General features: G+C 43.2%; 1 protein-coding gene across 1 annotated transcript; it reads right to left on the bottom strand.

Moving 5' to 3' along the window:
- On the bottom strand, window positions 1–16,106 carry LOC135528532 (differentially expressed in FDCP 6 homolog). The gene is made up of 11 exons (XM_064957683.1): window positions 15,941–16,106; window positions 7,805–7,945; window positions 7,446–7,631; window positions 5,846–6,073; window positions 5,538–5,684; window positions 5,172–5,280; window positions 4,644–4,942; window positions 4,250–4,416; window positions 3,160–3,358; window positions 2,571–2,661; window positions 1–1,898 (listed from the first exon to the last, which is right to left on the bottom strand). The coding sequence occupies exons 1-11, from the start codon at window positions 16,034–16,036 to the stop codon at window positions 1,687–1,689; spliced, it is 1,875 nt and encodes a 624-aa protein (XP_064813755.1). The 5' UTR covers window positions 16,037–16,106; the 3' UTR covers window positions 1–1,686.
- Between the last annotated feature and the right edge of the window lie 1,740 nt (window positions 16,107–17,846).

Below are 17,846 nucleotides of genomic sequence, written 5' to 3'. Positions count from 1 at the left end.
GGATTTTGTAGGGCCTTTTTATAATGAATAAAAATACAAATGCAATCATTTCAAATATTTTACAGTTACAGTTCATATAAAAAAAATCTGAAATAAATACATTTGACCCTACTCTATGGATTTCATGGCTGGGCAGTGGTGCAGCCATGGGTGGGCATAGGCCCACCCACTGGGTACCCAGGCCCATCCAATCAGAATGAGTTTTTCCCCTCAAAAGGGCTTTATTACAGACATATAAACTCCTCAGTACCCCCTCAGATGAAACCGCAGGTGAAGAAGCTGGATGTGGAGGTCCTGGGCTTGCTTTTGTTACACATGGTCTGCGGTTTTGAGGCTGGTTGGACTTCCTGCCAAATTCTCTAAAATAACATTGAAAGCAGCTAATGGTAGAGAAATTAACATTAAATTCTCTGGCAACAGCTCTGGTGGACATTCCAACAGTCAGCATGCCAATTGCATGCTCCCTCAAAACCTGCACATTTTAAAGTGTCCTTTTATTGTACCCAGCACAAGGTGCACCAGTGTAATGATCATGCTGTTTAATCAGCTTCTTGATATGCCACACCGGTCAGGCGGATGGATAAAATTGGCAAAGGAGAAACGCTCACTAAGAAGGATTTTTAAGCCTTGAGATAGTTGAGACATGTATTGTGTATATCTGTCATTCAGAGGGTGAATGGGCAAGACAAAATATTTAAGTGCCTTTTAAACCGGGTATGGTACTAGGAGCCAGGCACACAGGTTTGTGTCAAGAACTGCAAAGCTGCTGGGTCTTTCACGCTCAACAGTTTCCTGTGTGTATCAAGAATTGTCCACCACCCGAAGGACATCCAGTCAACATGATATAACTGTGGAAAGCATTGGAGTCAACATGGGCCAGCATCCCTGTGGAACGCTTTTGACACCTTGTAGAGTCCATGCCCCGACGCTGTTGAGGGCAAAAGGGAGTGCAACTGAATATTAGGAAGGTGTTCCTAATATTTTGAACACTCAGTGTAAATAATGCAATGGATGCACTCAAATAAAAAGCAAGAGAATTCCCTTGAATTAGACACGAACATTGAGAAACTGCCACGTCAATGTTGCATAATATGTAGGTAAGGCAGGCACCACAGAAAGAGCCTTGATCTCTGTTGACTTACAACGGAAACAGGAAATAGAGACCACAGAAGCAGTTTGCATTAGTTTCCCTCTACAAATCAGTCCTCTCTGTTTGCATATCGAGCCCAACCCGTTATCGTTTGATAATACTTTTAATGGAGACACACAAAGAGGGGAGCAAAAACTAGATTCCAAACCATTTAATCTGGTCTGCCAGCCAGCTCAATTGAGCCTGGGGACGAGGTTACAAACTACTTAGTAAATATATCTACAAAATTCATAGTGGTGCATTATGGTTCTTTCATTCTTCATTAAAACATGGAGATCTGTTATAACATACTGTGAGATAAGGTGAGAGAATAATACAAACTACTAAAAAGTTAATACAATTACAAAAATGTTTGTGGGAGAACATTTGAACCGTGTGTTTACTTTCCCTTTATCCTACCCAGCAATTGACAGGAAGTTAACCTAAAAATATGATTTCATACTAAAAGGTTCTCCACCTTGCTTTTCCATTAGAAAAAACACAAACAAAATAAACAGTTGATGAGTTAGGCTTTGACGAGAAGCACCATATGATCCTCAGGGAATGTCCATGTCTCCGTTAGAGGCCTGAGAGAGACGCCTCTCTACTCTCTCTCCATCACACCCCAACCCTGCACTGCTGCTGTTGTCCACGTTTTCCTTGCTTTCCTCGTCTGGCTCCTCAGACCTCTGTCTCAGACGCAGACCTGGATCTCTCTGGGATGGGATCTGGAAGCTGGAGAAAGAGCCCCCCCCTGATGGTCTCTTCTCTAGAACCATGGGAGGGAGATCAGGAGACAGAACAACAAACATTTATTTTAACATATATGGCACTGAAGAAACAAAGTCATCAAAGAAAACCAGGGTTGTCTGCAGCTAAAATATCAGTCACCCCCTGAAATGTAATTGGTCTAACTTGAAGCTGTCTAACTTTGGCAAGGATAGGAGACAGATCCATGTGATTCTGTGTCTGACATGCAGGGAGAGTGGTGGCATGTCACCTGGTAAGGGTGGAATGAGTAGAACCTAAAATTGAGCTTGACAATCCCCAGCTGCTACCACTGTGAGAAAGAGGGACCTTTAGCATACTATACACCTACTACTGTAGGTCTTATCCACGACATGCTCTTTGTGCATAGTTAAAAGCCACCCAAACCACAAGGAAACGTAGGCTTATTCTAGTGACCTGATTGCATAAATCATGGCTGAGCACTTAGCAGCAGGCTCTTGGCAGTGTACGCATCCCAAATGGCACCCGATTCCATTTATAGTGCAGTATTTTTGACCGGTCAAAATTTGGGACACGACCAGTGTTTATGTTGCAGATCGTGACTCCTCCTTGCTTTGTCTGCGCCTCAAACATGATAATATATCAAACCTAAGCTTTCTGTGTATGTTTTTTATACTCAATGAAGAGACTGGTGTGGTGTGACGTAGCCTACCTCCTGGTCCAATAGGACGCATCAGTCGGTTCATCTGAACATTCCAGTGTTTGACATTGGTGCTGGCCTGGCGAAGCTTCCTCTGGGCAGCCTATAAGAACACAAGACAGATTAAAAACACCCCCGCAAACACAGTAAAACTTACTTAATTCTCTCACTATCTCCCGCAAATCCCATCCCTGCTCACATCCCACTTGGCAAAAACTGGTTGAATCAACGTTGTTTCCACCTAATTTTAACCCAGAAAATCTGTGACCACATTGAATCAATGTGGAAAACTAATTGGATCGACCAGGGCATTTCGTATTTTTATCTCACAATTTTTAACCTAAAGCCAATGACATGGTGAATACTTTTAATTTCATGTTAAATTCACCATAGTTGACATAGTTCACCATAGTTGACAACTCAACCAAATGTAAATCGATACTAAATCGAGACGTTGAACTGACGTCTGTGCCCATTGGGATGTGATACCCAAATAGCCAGGGCTGTTTTGAAGTACCATTAACGGTGTGGTGACTCATCACTATATAACTATAACATTATGCACAGGTATTTATATTATATAGTGTATCTCTGCACTTACCACAACGTCCTGGTCGACCCTGTAGCGGTTGGCCCTGACCTCCTCCAGCTGCCTTTGGGCCTCCTCAAGAGCGCGAGACTTGTTCTCCATCTCTTGCCTTAGCTCCTGCTTCTCCCTCTGGGTCTTTAGGATGTACTCCTCCTGCTCCTCTTGCAGCGCCATCAGGGCCTTCATCTTGTCCTCCTCCTCAGACAGCAAACTGTAACAATAAACGTATAGGACAAATAGAACATCTTTAACTGGAAGACATACAGTAGATATGGCATTGTGTAGTAAGAAGTTGGACGAGACACATTTAATGTTTTTAGAAACGTGACACATGCAAACTCTTGACCTCGCAATCATCTCTCAAAAAGTGTCCAGTAAAACACAGGCGCCCCCTAACGCTGTTGCTTATCTCCATTACTTTTCATTATATACTGTACAATGTTATGTACATTTTTTTAAAGCATATATGAGCCTTTAATGTCGTATTATTTCATATTTGTATGCTATAGTTGCCTTGTCTGTGAGTGTTTTGGATCTCTGAGACAAGCAGAGAGCTTGGCGCTTGGTATTTGCAGTCACAAAATTAAATAGAACAGGTTAGGATCTGTATGTTTCCCATCGAGCAGTCAGTGAATAAATGCATCAAAGCACACTGCTTATTCTTACATGTAAGATTGTGACAGACACACCATGAACACCCTATCAGTGTCAACAGATCCTACAGATCGTAGCTAGACAACTTCCTCTGTTAAACTCAACTTCCTCAGGAACCTAACTAATGCAACAGCCTCTCTTCAACAGCAACCGGCTTCTCTTAACACCATCTGTCTCTCTGCTGTGTACTGTGCTCTGTAAAAAGACATGCAGCTTTTACATGCCAACTTGGTGCCTTCTCACACGATGACAGCAAGCCCTAAAATGAGCCTGTGTCTTGTAAGCAAAGTAGTGAGGGTACTAGGTTTGTGAGTCAGTGTGAGCGAAACAATGTCTGAGTGTGTCCAGCACCCTGCCCTCAGCCTGTGTGTGTGTATGCGAGAGTGTGTTGCGTGCGTGCGTGGGTAACTGCCTACCTGCGTGTGTGTGTGTGTGTGTATCCCTTTACCCAGTCTGTGCGTATCGAAAGACCTCTTCGTCCTGCCGGGCTTTGATCTCCTGCTGTAGAGCCTCCTCCAGACTTGTCTGCATCTCCTCCAGCTCCTTGATCCTCTTCCTCTGCCGCTCCGCCTCCTCCTCCTTCAGAACCATCTCTGCCTGCATGGTGGCCCGCGACTGGAAGAGGAGACCCACATCAGCATGGAACATCTAAACACCCACTCCTCCATTCTGAATCAACCTCCACCCTTCTCCTGCGCGACACAGGTAAACATTGTGCAGTCACTCTTCTCCATTCATCAACACTCCTCCACCTTTCTCCTCCAAGCAACCACACTCCTCTCTTCCCTCCACCCTCTCCTCCCCTGTACACTTCCTACACCCCTGCCCCTCCCAGGCCTCACCTCCTTTGCCTCGCGGAGCTGCACCTCCAGGGCCTGTTGCATCTCCTCATGATGCTGGCGCCGTCTCATCTCGTCCTGCTCCAGGAGGGCTTGGGCCTGCCTCTGCGCCTCCTTTAGGAGCTCCAGCTCGGCCAGCTTACCCTCCTTCTCCTCCTGCAGAGCCTGAAAACGTTGCTGCTCCTCCTCCTTGGCCAGCCGCCTCTTCTCCCTCTGCTCCCTCTGCTCCCTCCTCTTCAGCTTCAGGTCCTTGTGGAGAGAGGTCTTCCCTTCAGTGTGTAGACGGATGGCTGTCTGAATGGCTGGGGGTGAAGGGAGGGACAGGATGTCAGTACTCAGTATATGCTTACTGCTTGACTTTGAATAATCAACCCAGTAATCAACCCAACATATAGGGCAGGGGGAATCGTTGCCTTCACTACTTTTGTCATAAGTATGATAGTTGTTATAAGCTTGGTAATTCATCATATCCCTAAATTATTGTGTCGACAACATGTAAATGCTAAATTAACAAATTATTGATTGTGGTACCTGCAGTCCATTCCTGTCTCTGCTTGGTGTCCGAGGCACTCATCTCGTAGGTCTTGGACAGAGTTTTCAGACAGAACATACACCTCTTCCCATCCCGGTCTGGCAGCACCTGATCAACAGGAGAAGTACTCATTGTGACACATTAGCACAATGTATATATATTTGTTGTACATTCATTGTAAATGAATTTCTATTTTTAGCTATTTCAAATTAAGCATATGAGGGAGGGATGTGTTTACCCTGTAGCTCTGATTGAATAAGTTATTCCTATCTGTCACCCATTCTCAAAAAGGAGCAGGCCCATCTCAGCTGTGCCTGTCTCCACAGCCCCACCCCAGGTCCCACCCCACCTCAAACCCAGCCTACCTCCACACAGCAGTTCCCATCCAGAGCAATGCTTCCCTGGCGCTCCTTGCGGTCCTCACTGGTGTAGTAATCCAGTGTAATCGGCCTCAGGGTGAACCAGCGCTCCTTCCAGTTCCTCCTCAGCTGACTCTTTTTCCACAGGTACCCCTGTAGGCAACAGAGTCAACCCACACAGAACTGACACAATCAACACACGTCACTGAAACAGAATTGGAGGTCACAGGCAGGTAGGCAGATGGCAAGAAATTCAGACAGGCAGACAGTATAGAGATGCTGTATTGTTGTTCTGTTGTTTTTAAGTACCCTACCTCTTTGAGGACATCAGCAACTATCTCCCTGTAGACCTCCTCTATGGCCATGCTGGTGATTTCCTGGCCCATGCCTCTGGTTATCTTCCCAGTGTTCATCATCTCCAGGAAGGACCAGACAGTGAAACCATTCTGTCGCACTGCATCCTGGGAGATGAAGTCTTCCAGCTCCACACAGTTGAGCTCAACACTCATGGCCATGCAAATCTTCTTCAGGAGATATTCCACCTGAATAATTCAAACAAAACACAAATAATTTGTTTGTAAAAGGGATGAATTGGTTTTAATGGTGGGGAATGGTTGCCATTCAATTGTTTTGTAATTGGTTTATAATCTGAGTCTCAATCTCGATCTTGTTTATTTTAATAGTCCGTCACGACTCAAGATAATATTTGGATGATAATGTAACCTATGCTTTTGTTTTCAGTGAAACCGCCCCGACTGCTGGTCTGAATACTCTGAGGCACTGTAGTGCCCTGCTCTGAAATCTGTGGCTTATCACAATCATACTGCCAACACCGGTTGTGAAAAACAGACTACAGGCTGAAACCAAAAGCCATGCTACAAGTGACATACAAGCCCATATTTAGGTATTGAAAGACACACAGCAATCAGTAGGAAGAAAAACATTCCTCACGGGTTTGCTATATTTAGCAACCCTCTCTCAGAGCATTCCGTATTATTCTATACGTAATTCTGACACTATTTAGTATGATACTGTATGTAACGTTTTGAATGTTATGTATTCATTTGTGGATATCCATCACCCATTACGCAAGTTGTTACAAATTACAATTCGTATTATATGTTACGAATTTCCAAAACATAATATGTTATAAATTCTAGCTGGATGGCTAGGTGGCTAACATTAGTAATCTGGCTAACATTAGCGAGACTAGGGGTTAGGGGTTAAGTTTAGGAGTTAGGTTAAAGGGTTAGAGGAAGGGTTAGCTAAAAGGGTTAAGGTTAGGGGAAGCGTTAGCTAACATGCTAAGTAGTTGCAAAGTAGCTCAGAAGTAATAAGTAGTTGAAAAGTTGCTAAAGTTGTCCATAATGAGATACGAATTCAAACTTTGGGTTGCTAGATGTTCGCGTTACATGCACGCCCAACCTCCCTACTTTTGTTTTTGCCTTAAGTAACCTTACCAAATGTAACATATCATACTGATTTACATTTACTATGTTACGTCTAGTCTATGAGAGCAGGCTGTATAGAGGTTTGGCAGATAAATACTACATTTTACATATAAGTAATTTAGCAGACGCTCTTATCCAGAGTGACTTACAGGATCAATTATGGTTAAATGCCTTGCTCAAGGGCACAGACAGATTTTTCACCGAACGTTAGTCTGCGATTTGAACCAGAGACCTTTCGGTTATTGGTCCAACGAGCTTAACCGCTAGGCTACCTGCTGCCCCTACAATTAAATACTACAATTAGAATGAGTGTTTGGATTTGGTTACAGCGGTTTTGAAAGTTAGTGATGGACCTTTTCCCTTTTTAAGTGACTAAATGTATTAGCATCCATCCACTGTATTCTAGGTGAATTTGTTGTATAATACGCTACAGAACCCAGCATGCTTTGTATACATAACTCACCTCATCAGGAACCATAACGAGAGGGTATTTATCCTCTGACAGAAAGTTAAACAGACTCCAGAGATGAAAGGCATCTTTCCCTGGCAACACGTTCTTATTGTCCTTCGCCGGTTTGTAGTTCTTCTTAGCAGTGAGAGTCCAGCACAGTTCATCAACCTGTTCTTTCACAAAACAGCCCTCTTCAACCTGTGAGGCATAATAAACAGCACTGAGTAAGGAAAATGTACCTAACATTTTTTTAGCTCTCTTTTCCTTCTGTATAAACCAAGTGGTGGCATCTGGGCACACAAACAAAATAAAAGAAACGACTGAGGCAAAAATGTAAGGTGACTTGGGTGTGTTTGTGTACATGACTTTACCTTGTCCAGTATGTATTTGTTGAGGTAAGGCATGTACCCCTGGCTGGAGACCGGTCCATCGTCATCATCCCTGAAATGTTCTTCCAGAGCCACCGGGTCGTGAGGGATGGACAGAACCGTACACAAGTTATGTGATAGGACCTAGAACACACAAACGACAGGGTTGTGAGGGCTGTTCACTCCCTTGTCGTCGGGCAAACAGTATCAAAGCATGAGGTCTGATACCCACAGGCACAGAGACAGACTGCTTCTCTGCACCTTAGCACACACACACACACACACACACACACACACACACACACACACACACACACACACACACACACACACACACACACACACACACACACACACACACACACACACACACACACACACACACACACATTCATGGTTCCTTCTATTAAGGCAAGTTGTCCAGGTCCTGAGGCAGCAAAGCATCACCATCACCATCGTACTACCACCACCATACTTGACTGTTGGTTAAAGGTTCTCACTGTGGAATGCAGTGTTTGGTTTTCGGCAGGCATAAAAGTTACGCTTTTGACTGATCTGTCTATAAAACATTCTTCAAAGAGTCTTGATGATCATCCAGGTGCTTTTTGGTCAACTTTTTGGATGAGATGGGTCCCACTATGGCAAAAACCAAACACTGCATTCCACAGTAAGAACTTCATACCAATCGTCAAGCATGGCGGTGGTACTGTAGTGTGATGGTTTGGGGAATGTCAGGCCATCCGTCTGTGAGCTGAAGTGGAAGCACAGCTGGGTCATGCAGCAAGACAATGCAAAACACACAATCATGAAACACACACTACATGAAAATGGTTAAAAATCAAAAAATGTGACGTTTTAGAATGGCGTAGTCAAAGTCCAGACAGTCCTGTGACAGGACTTGAAACGAGAAGTTCTCGCTTGAAAACCTACAGATGTTGCTGAGTTAAAGCAGTTCTGCATACAAGAGTGGGCAACAATTCCTCCACAGCGATGTGAGAAACTGATCAACTACAGTGAGGGAAAAAAGTATTGGATCCCCTACTGATCTTGTACGTTTGCCCACTGACAAAGAAATTATTAGTCTATAATTTTAATGGTAGGTTTATTTGAACAGTGAGAGACAGAATAACAAACAAAAAAATCTGAAAAATGCATATCAAAAATATTATAAATTGATTTGCATTTTAATGATGGAAATAAGTATTTGACCCCCTCTCAATCAGAAAGATTTCTGGCTCACAGGTGTCTTTTATATAGGTAACAAGCTGAGATTAGGAGCACACTCAAAGGGAGGGATCCTAATCTCAGTTTGTTACCTGTATAAAAGACACCTGTCCACAGAAGCAATCAATCAATCAGATTCCAAACTCTCCACCATGGCAAAGACCAAAGAGCTCTCCAAGGATGTCAGGCACAAGATTGTAGACCTACCCAAGGCTGGAATGGTCTACATGACCATCGCCAAGCAGCTTGGTGAGAAGGTGACAACAGTTGGTGCGATTATTCGCAAATGGAAGAAACACAAAAGAACTGTCAATCTCACACTTTTCCATGCAAGATCTTACCTCATGGAGTTGCAATGATCATGAGAACGGTGCGGAATCAGCCCAGAACTACAAGGGAGGATCTTGTCAATGATTTCAAGGCAGCTGGGACCATAGTCACCAAGAAAACAATTAGTAACACACTACTCCATGAAAGATTGAAATCCTGCAGCGCCTGCAAGGTCTCCCTGCTCAAGAAAGCACATAAACATGCCCGTCTGAAGTTTGCCAAGGACAACTGGGTGAAAGTGTTGTGGTCAGATGAGACCAAAATGGAGCTCTTTGGCATCAACTCAACTTGCCGTGTTTGGAGGAGGAGGAATGCTTGGAGGAGAAGGAACACCATCCCCACCGTCAAACATGGAGGTGGAAACATTATGCTTTGGGGGTGTTTTTCTGCAAAGGGGACAGGACAACTTCACCGCATCAAAGGGACGATGGACGGGGCCATGTACCGTCAAATCTTGGGTGAGAACCTCCTTTCTTTAGCCAGGGCATTGAAAATGGGTCGTGGATGGGTATTCCAGCATGACAATGATCCAAAACACACGGCCCAGGCAACAAAGGAGTGGCTCAAGAAGAAGCACATTAAGGTCCTGGAGTGGCCAAGCCAGTCTCCAGACCTTAATCCCATAGAAAATCTGTGGAGGAACCTGAATGTTTGAGTTGCCAAACATCAGCCTCAAAACCTTAATGACTTGGAGAAGATCTGCAAAGAGGAGTGGGACAAAATCCCTTCTGAGCTGTGTGCAAACCTGGTGGCCAACTACAAGAAACGTCTGGGTTTTGCCACCAAGCATTTCTTTGTCAGTGGGCAAACGTACAAAATCAGCAGGGGATCAAATAGTTTTCTCCCTCACTGTACAGGAAGCATTTGGTTGCAGTCATTGCAGCTACAGGTGGCACAACCCGTTATTGAGTGTAAGGGGGCAATTACTTTTAAACACTGGGAAATTGGGTGATGCATAACATTCATAATTAAATAAGTATCCTTTTTTTGTTATTTGTAAACTCAGGTTCCCTTTATCTAATATTAGGTTTTGGTTGAAGATCTGATAACAATCCGTATCAAGAGTTTTACGGCACTGTAGATGAGATACAGCAAAATGTATATTGAAAATAAGTTACATATCAAGTTTAAATCTTTGGTAGATCCTTTTAAAAACTGTGACTTGTCTCTGTCAGACAGATGTGGCGTACAGTAAAAAGAGAAATACTTTGCCGGTTTATGCAGGAACTGAAACATAAAATCTGAATCATGAAAGTATTTTGGTCTTCTATAAAAAGCAAAAAAGTTAGTTTACATATTCTAGGGAATTTGGGGGGTAGCCCCGACCAGAACTCAAACCCTGGTCCGGCGACTGGCAAGCCAACGCCTTAGCCGTTAGAACGAGATCTGAACCCTTTGACAAGATCGCTAAGTGTTGGGTTAGGGTTGCTACAATATCTATGATTTACCCATAAAAATGTAATTCAAGAGTGGTTCTCACACACACAACAATGTTTCAACTGCCATTTAGACCTCAGAGAAAATACAATGCTATTCCTGTGAAGTTTATAGTTTTTCAAGAGAGCATCATTAAATAACTGGAGGCTTATTGAAATAGAATTTGAGACAATCTTTTTTTTTTGAGAGGGGAGGGGGGTTAGAGTCAGTGCACCCAGCCCACATCTTTTGAAACATCACATCCTGTCTTCCTCTCCTTCTCCCTCCCTCCTCTTTTCACTATGAAACCAAGAGTATGTGACCTGTGTGGCCTGCTGGCTTCTAAGCCTCGATTATTCTTTCACAATATCATTCCAACCTGAACCATACTGTGCTGGCTGGCTCTTTTTTTTTTTCATTTTTCCAGCACGGTTCCATCACCTATGGTGGATGGTCGGTGTACAGTAGCCAACATGATACAGCTCAGCTCAGTTTGGCTAAGTAGATTTTAAAAAGGGTATATGACTCCCTGGTCTCTGGACTGACTGGGCCATACTCCAGACCAGAGTACTTAGCCTCGATAAACCTAACTGCATGGTTCTGGTCTGGACAATACTCTAGACTAGAGCCTGCCCCACCACCAGTATGACGGGATAGGCTTTGTCACGAGGTTCTAGTAGTTAAAGCCAGTAGCACATGGCTGAACGTAGGGCCGAATGGATAGATGGAGGGTAATGTAATGATTATATATCCAACTTTCTACAGCACTACTTTGTCAATAACAATAAGCACTGAAGATGTACATGACCATAGTATTGAAGACAATGTGTGACACATTCTATTCCATTCACCACCTCTTTGGTCATGTTCAGTGCCACAGTACCAATTGCACTGTATGTGGTGACATCATGGACCAGTCTGGGTACAACTTGGTGATAAGGGCTCTTATTCATAGAAACACTGAGAGCAAACTGTTACTTGTCAGCTCCACACTCGCATTGCCTCTAAAACACAAGCACACATTGTTCACTCTCACTATCATTACTGTTTTGCTCCCCATAGGAAACATCTTCATCACTGAGTCAGCCATCTACAGTACATTCCCAAAAGTATGTGGACACCTGCTTGTCGAGCATCTCAAACCACCCTTTACTGCTATAACAGCCTCCACTCGTCAGGGAAGGCTTTCCACTAGATGATGGAACATTTCTGCGGGGACTTGCTTCCATTCAGCCACAAGAGCATTTGTGAGGTTGGGCACGGATGTTGGGCGATTAGACCTGGCTCGCAGTTGGCGTTCCAATTCATCTCAAAAGGTGTTTGATGGGGTTGAGGACAGGACTCTATGCAGGCCAGTCAAGTTCTTCCACTCCGATCTCGACAAACCATTTCTATATGGACCTCGCTTTGTGCATGGGGGCAGTGGCAGATTTAGGTATAGGCGACATGGGCAGCCGCCCGGGGCTGCATCTTGCCTGGAACTTCACAGGGCGCCCGCACAAACAAAACATGTTTTTAATTTGCGTGATCGGTTTTCTATCGCTCATTTGCACGTCACGTCAATGATATCATGTCACGGTGTGGGACTGTGGGTCAATTAACCTTGTCGGAGTGAACGCCCTGATTCTAGTTTGTGAGCTAGGCAGGCTACTGCCTGGGAAGGTCATCCACTCAGAAGTACGAGATGGGGCGGGGGTAGGTTGACCTCAGGTCTCCCCACTGGAAGTCCGAGATAGGGGGAGCGGGGGAATCTATCAAATAGCACACCTCTAACTTTATACAGTACTAATGCAATTAGTAAAATCAGTCACACTATGAAATGCTACCAAATAAACCACAATTAATTTATAATTCTGTGAATATATAGTTTCACAGACATATTGTTGCATTTTTTTCTGGTTTGTGTGAAATCATTAAGAATAATATAAAACCAGTCTGCACACCAGCAGGGTGAATTGGTTTAGTCTTGACTTTTGGTTGACAGTGTTGGGGGATGGGTAATGTATTGATGCTCGAGTGCCAAATCAACACAAATTTGTTTCCATTTGTCTTTGTTACTTATTTTTGCATATATTTTTATATAGTTTTAAATGTTCTGATTATTTATTTGTGTTGTTCCAAATCTTAATAAAAATTACAGTTAATGCAGAATTGTGCTTTTTTTGTTGTTGGGGGGGGGGGTTCGCCTTGGGAGCCATACAAGCTAAAACTGCCACTGCACAGGGGCATTGTCATGCTGAAACAGGAAAGGGCCTTCTCCAAGCTGTTGCCACAAAGTTGGAAGCACATTATCGTCTAGAATGTCATTGTATGCTGTAGCGTTGAACCATGAAAAACAGCCCCAGACAATTATTACTCCTCCACCAAACTTTACAGTTGGCACTATGCATTCAGACAGGTAGTGTTTTTCTGGCATCCGCCAAACCCAAATTCGTCCATCGGATTACCAGATGGTGAAGCGTGATTCATTACTCCAGAGAACGCGTTTCCACTGCTCAAATGGCGCTGAGCTTTACACCACACCAGCTGACGCTTGGCATTGCTCATAGTGATTTTAGTTGTGTGAGGCTACTCGGCCATGGAAACCCATTTCATAATGCTCCCGACGAACAGTTCTTGTGTTGACATTGCTTCCAGAGGCACTTTGGAACTCGGTAGTGAGTGTTGCAACTGAGGACTGACAATTTTTACACACTTCAGCACTCGACAGTCCCGTTCTGTGAGCTTGTGTAGCCTACCACTTCGTGGTTGAGCCTAGATGTTTCCAATTCACAATAACAGCACTTACAGTTGACCACGGCAGAAATTTGATGAACTGACTTGTTGGAAAGGTGGCATCCTATGACGGTGCCACGTTGAATGTAACTGAGCTCTTCAATAAGGCCATTCTACTGCCTGTGTGCTTAATTTTATACACCTGTCAAAAATGGGTGATGCTGAAACAGCAGAATCAACTAATTTTAATGGGTGTTCACATTCTTTTATATACAGTGCCTTCGGAACTTATTCAGACCCCTTGACTTTTTCCACATTTGTTACGTTACAGCCTTATTCTTAAATTGATTAAATGTTTTTTTTCTATCAGCAATCTCCACACAATACCCCATAATGACAAAACGAAAACAGGTTTTTAGATATAAAGAATTACAAATAAAAACAGAAATACCTTATTTACATAAGTATTCAGACCCTTTGCTGTGAGACTCAAAATTTAGGTCAGGTGCATCCTGGTTTCCATTGATCATCCTTGAGATGTTTCTACACATTGATATGAGTCCGCCTGTGGTAAATTCAATTGACTGGATATGATTTGGAAAGGCACACACCTGTCTATATAAAGGTCCCACAGTTGACAGTGCATGTAAGAGCAAAAACCAAGCCATGAGGTCGAATGAATTGTCTGTAGAGCTCTGAGACAGGATTATGTCGAGGCACAAATCTGGAGAAGGGTACCAAAACATTTCTGCAGCATTGAAGGTCCCCAAGAACACAGTGGCCTCCATCATTCTTAAATGGAAGACGTTTGGAGCCACCAAGACTCTTCCTAGAGCTGTCCTCCCAGCCAAACTGAACAATCGAGGTAGAAGGGCCTTGGTCAGGGAGGTGACCAAGAAATTATGGTCACTTTGACAGAGCTCTAGAGTTCCTCTTTGGAGATTGGAGAACCTGCCAGAAGGACAACCATCTCCACCAATCAGGCCTTTATGGTAGTGGCCAGACGGAGCCACTCCTCAGTAGAAGGCACGTGACAGCCCACTTGGAATTAGCCAAAAGGCCCCTAAAGGACTCTCAGACCATGAGAAACAAGATTCTCTGGTCTGATAAATTAAGATTGACCTTTTTGGCCTGAATGCCAAGTGTCACGTCTGGAGGAAACCTGGCACCTTCCCTACAGTGAAGCATGGTGGTGACAGCATCATGCTGTGGGGATGTTTTTCAGCGGCAGGGACTGGGTGACTAGTCAGGATCGAGGGAAAGATGTAAAGGAGCCAAGTACAGAGAGATCCTTGATGAAAACCTGCTCCAGAGTGCTCAGGACCTCAGACTGGGGTGAAGGTTCACTTTCCAACAGGACAACGACCCTAAGCACAGAGCCAAGACAACACAGGCTTCCGGACTACTATCTGAATGTCCTTGAGTGACCCAGCCAGAGCCTGGATTTAACCTGATCGAACATCTCTGGAGAGACCTGAAAATAGCTGTGCAGCGACACTCCCCCTCCAACCTGACAGAGCTTGAGAGGATCTGCAGAGAAGAATAGAAGAAACTCCCCAAATACAGGTGTGCCAAGCTTCTAGCTGTCATACCCAAGAAGACTCAATGTTGTAATCGCTGCCAAAGGTGCATCAACAAAGTACTGCGTAAAGGGTCTGAATACTTATGGAAATGTGACATTTCCAGGGGGGGTTTATATATCCACATTTGCAAAAAATAATTGCTTTGTCATTATGGCGTATTATGTATAGATTGATGAGGTAAAAAAATATATATTTTAGAATAAGGCTGTAATATAACAAAATGTAGAAAACGTCAATGTTTCTGAATACTTTCTGAAGGCACTGAATATAGTATATAACAATGTGAGAACATGACTTTAAATAGAACCATGAGGAAAGATGTAGGAAACGCTATGCTGAAGCACTGAAATTCGCACAGAAGAACAATGTTTCTTAACACTCTCTGAACTAGTTGAGAATATTTCCAATGTCAAACCAGTTGGAGAATGTTCCGTGAAAATTAACTAAATTTAAATTAAATGTGACCATTTTAGGAAACGTTCTGTTAAATTAACGAAATAACAAGAAAATAACGCTTTTTTGTCAAGTTCCTTAAATGTGCTAACAATGTTCCAAAGCCAAGCAACTATCCAGCACCATTCCCAGAAAGTTGTGGGAAGGTAAACATATGGTTCCCAGAACGTTATGTGCTTGCTGGGTCAGGACCTGTTCTGCTCATCATCCAATGTCAATAAATTTATATTTCTGTGGATCCAGTTCACTTTATATATTGTTGGCTGACTCCAGCTACCTTAAGAAGAGAAGATTAATATGATGTTCCTGAGGTCGGACATTAGACAGCAAGGGTGCCTGGATAGATGAAAGAGCCCCAAAGCATTGGTCCAAAAAACCTCATAAAATCTACCTTTACCTAATGTAACCAGGTACTTACCTTAAGTTGAGACTTTGACACTTTCCCACTCTTCTCTAGATCCAAGGCTGTGAAACCATACCAAATGGACTTGAGGAGCTCTGAGCGTAGGTCCATGTCTACAGCAGCATAACTTTCTGTTTTTCTCCTTCTTTCACAGCTTTTTTTTCTCTCCTCTCCCCTCCTCTTGATACGTGGCCCTATGTATGACAGCCAACAGTCACTCGTGAGGACCTGTGCTGACAGCACTACAATCCAATCAGTCTCAGCTACCCCACCTGCTGGTGGGGCAGAACACTGCAGGTAAGGGTCCACTATCATATCAAATGAAATTGTATTTGTCACATGCGCCGAATACAACAGCTGTAGACCTTACAGTGAAATGCTTACTTACAAGCCCTTAACCAACAATGCAGTTCAAGAAATAGAGTTAATCGCACAGTTGCTTAGGAGCCTGTTAAACGGCAGCCTGCGCCATTATTATGCTTTGCAAAAAGTATTCAGACTCCTTGAATTTCTTCACGTTGTATTGTGTTACAAAGTGGGATTAAACACAAGTCATTGTACATTTTTTTGTCATCAAAATACTCTGGAGTGTCAAAGTGGAAGATTTTTTTTTTTGTAAGATAAATAAAGAATAACCAAAATATAATTGTTGCTTAAGTATTCCGCCCCTCTGTTTAGGCAAGCTTAAATTAGTTAATCTGTAAAATGTGGCTCAACAAATCGCATAATAAGATACATGGCCTCACTCTGTGTGAAAAAATAGGGGTTGACATTATTTTTGAATGACTAACCCTTCCTCTGTCCCCTATACATACAGCATCTGTAAGGTCCCTCAGTCAAGTATTGCACAGATTCAACTACAAAGACCAGGGAGCTTTTCAAAAGCCTCGTAAAAAAGGGTAGATTGGGTAACAATAACAAATCAGACATTGAACATCTCTTTAAGCATGTTCACGTTAATAATTATGCTGTGGATTATGTATTAAACCACCCAGACACATAAAACATATAGTTGTCCTTCTGATCTTAGCTGCAGGATAGGAATGCAACTGCTCAAGGAGGCCATTGGTAATGTTAAAACAGCTACAGAGTTCAATGGCTGTGATGGGAGAAAACTGAGGCGGGATCAACAACAAGACTAACTGTTATGGTCAAAACATATTGATGCAACAGTAGCTAAGATGGGGAGAGGTCTGTCCGTAATAAAGTGCCGCTTTGCCTTCTGAACAACAATATCAACAAGGCAGGTCCTACAGGCCCTAGTTTTGTCGCACCTGAACTATTGTCCAGTCGTGTGGTCAGGTGCCAAAAAGAGCAACTTGGGATCATTACAACTGGCCCAAAACAGGGCAGCATGGCTGGCTCTTTAATGTACACGTAGAGCTAACATTAATAATATGCATGTCAATCTCTCATGGCTCAAAGTAGAGGAGAGACTGACTTCATCACTACTTGTTTTTGTAAGTATTGACATGTTGAATGTACCAAGCTGTCTGTTTAAACTACTAGCACTCAGCTCGTACACTCATACCCCACACGACATGCCACCAGAGGTCCCTTCACAGTCCCCAAGTCCAGAACAGACTATGGGAGGCGCACAGTACTACATAGAGCCATGACTACATGGAGCTCTATTCCACATCAAGTAACTCACGCAAGTAATAAAATCAGATTTAAAAATCTTATAACAATATACCTTATGGAACAGCGAGGACTGTGAAGAGTCACACACACATGCACAAATACACACATACAACCATACATAACATGCACACTATACACACACGTACACAGTTATGTCCGGAGGGCACACACTTAGTGTATTGTGAAATCTGTTGTAAAATGAATTTTAATGTTTCAAATGTTTATTATAAGGTATTAAATGTATTAATTATAATGTATAAAAAAAATGTAATGCCTT

This window comes from Oncorhynchus masou, chromosome 33, assembly GCF_036934945.1.
Source record: "Oncorhynchus masou masou isolate Uvic2021 chromosome 33, UVic_Omas_1.1, whole genome shotgun sequence".
Classification (NCBI taxonomy): Eukaryota; Metazoa; Chordata; class Actinopteri; order Salmoniformes; family Salmonidae; genus Oncorhynchus; species Oncorhynchus masou.
The sequence above is the reverse complement of the archived record's forward strand: the minus strand, read 5'-3'. Positions and strand labels throughout refer to the sequence as shown.

Bases quoted from the DNA above. Each gene is read 5' to 3' on its own strand.
- LOC135528532 (XM_064957683.1), bottom strand. From the start codon at position 16,036: ATGGACCTACGCTCAGAGCTCCTCAAGTCCATTTGGTATGGTTTCACA. The intron at 5,281-5,537 runs GTAGGCTGGGTT...CCTGTTGATCAG, and splicing joins ATGGGAACTGCTGTGTGGAG to GTGCTGCCAGACCGGGATGG. The intron at 3,359-4,249 runs GTAAAGGGATAC...TTATTGTTACAG, and splicing joins TTTCGATACGCACAGACTGG to TTTGCTGTCTGAGGAGGAGG.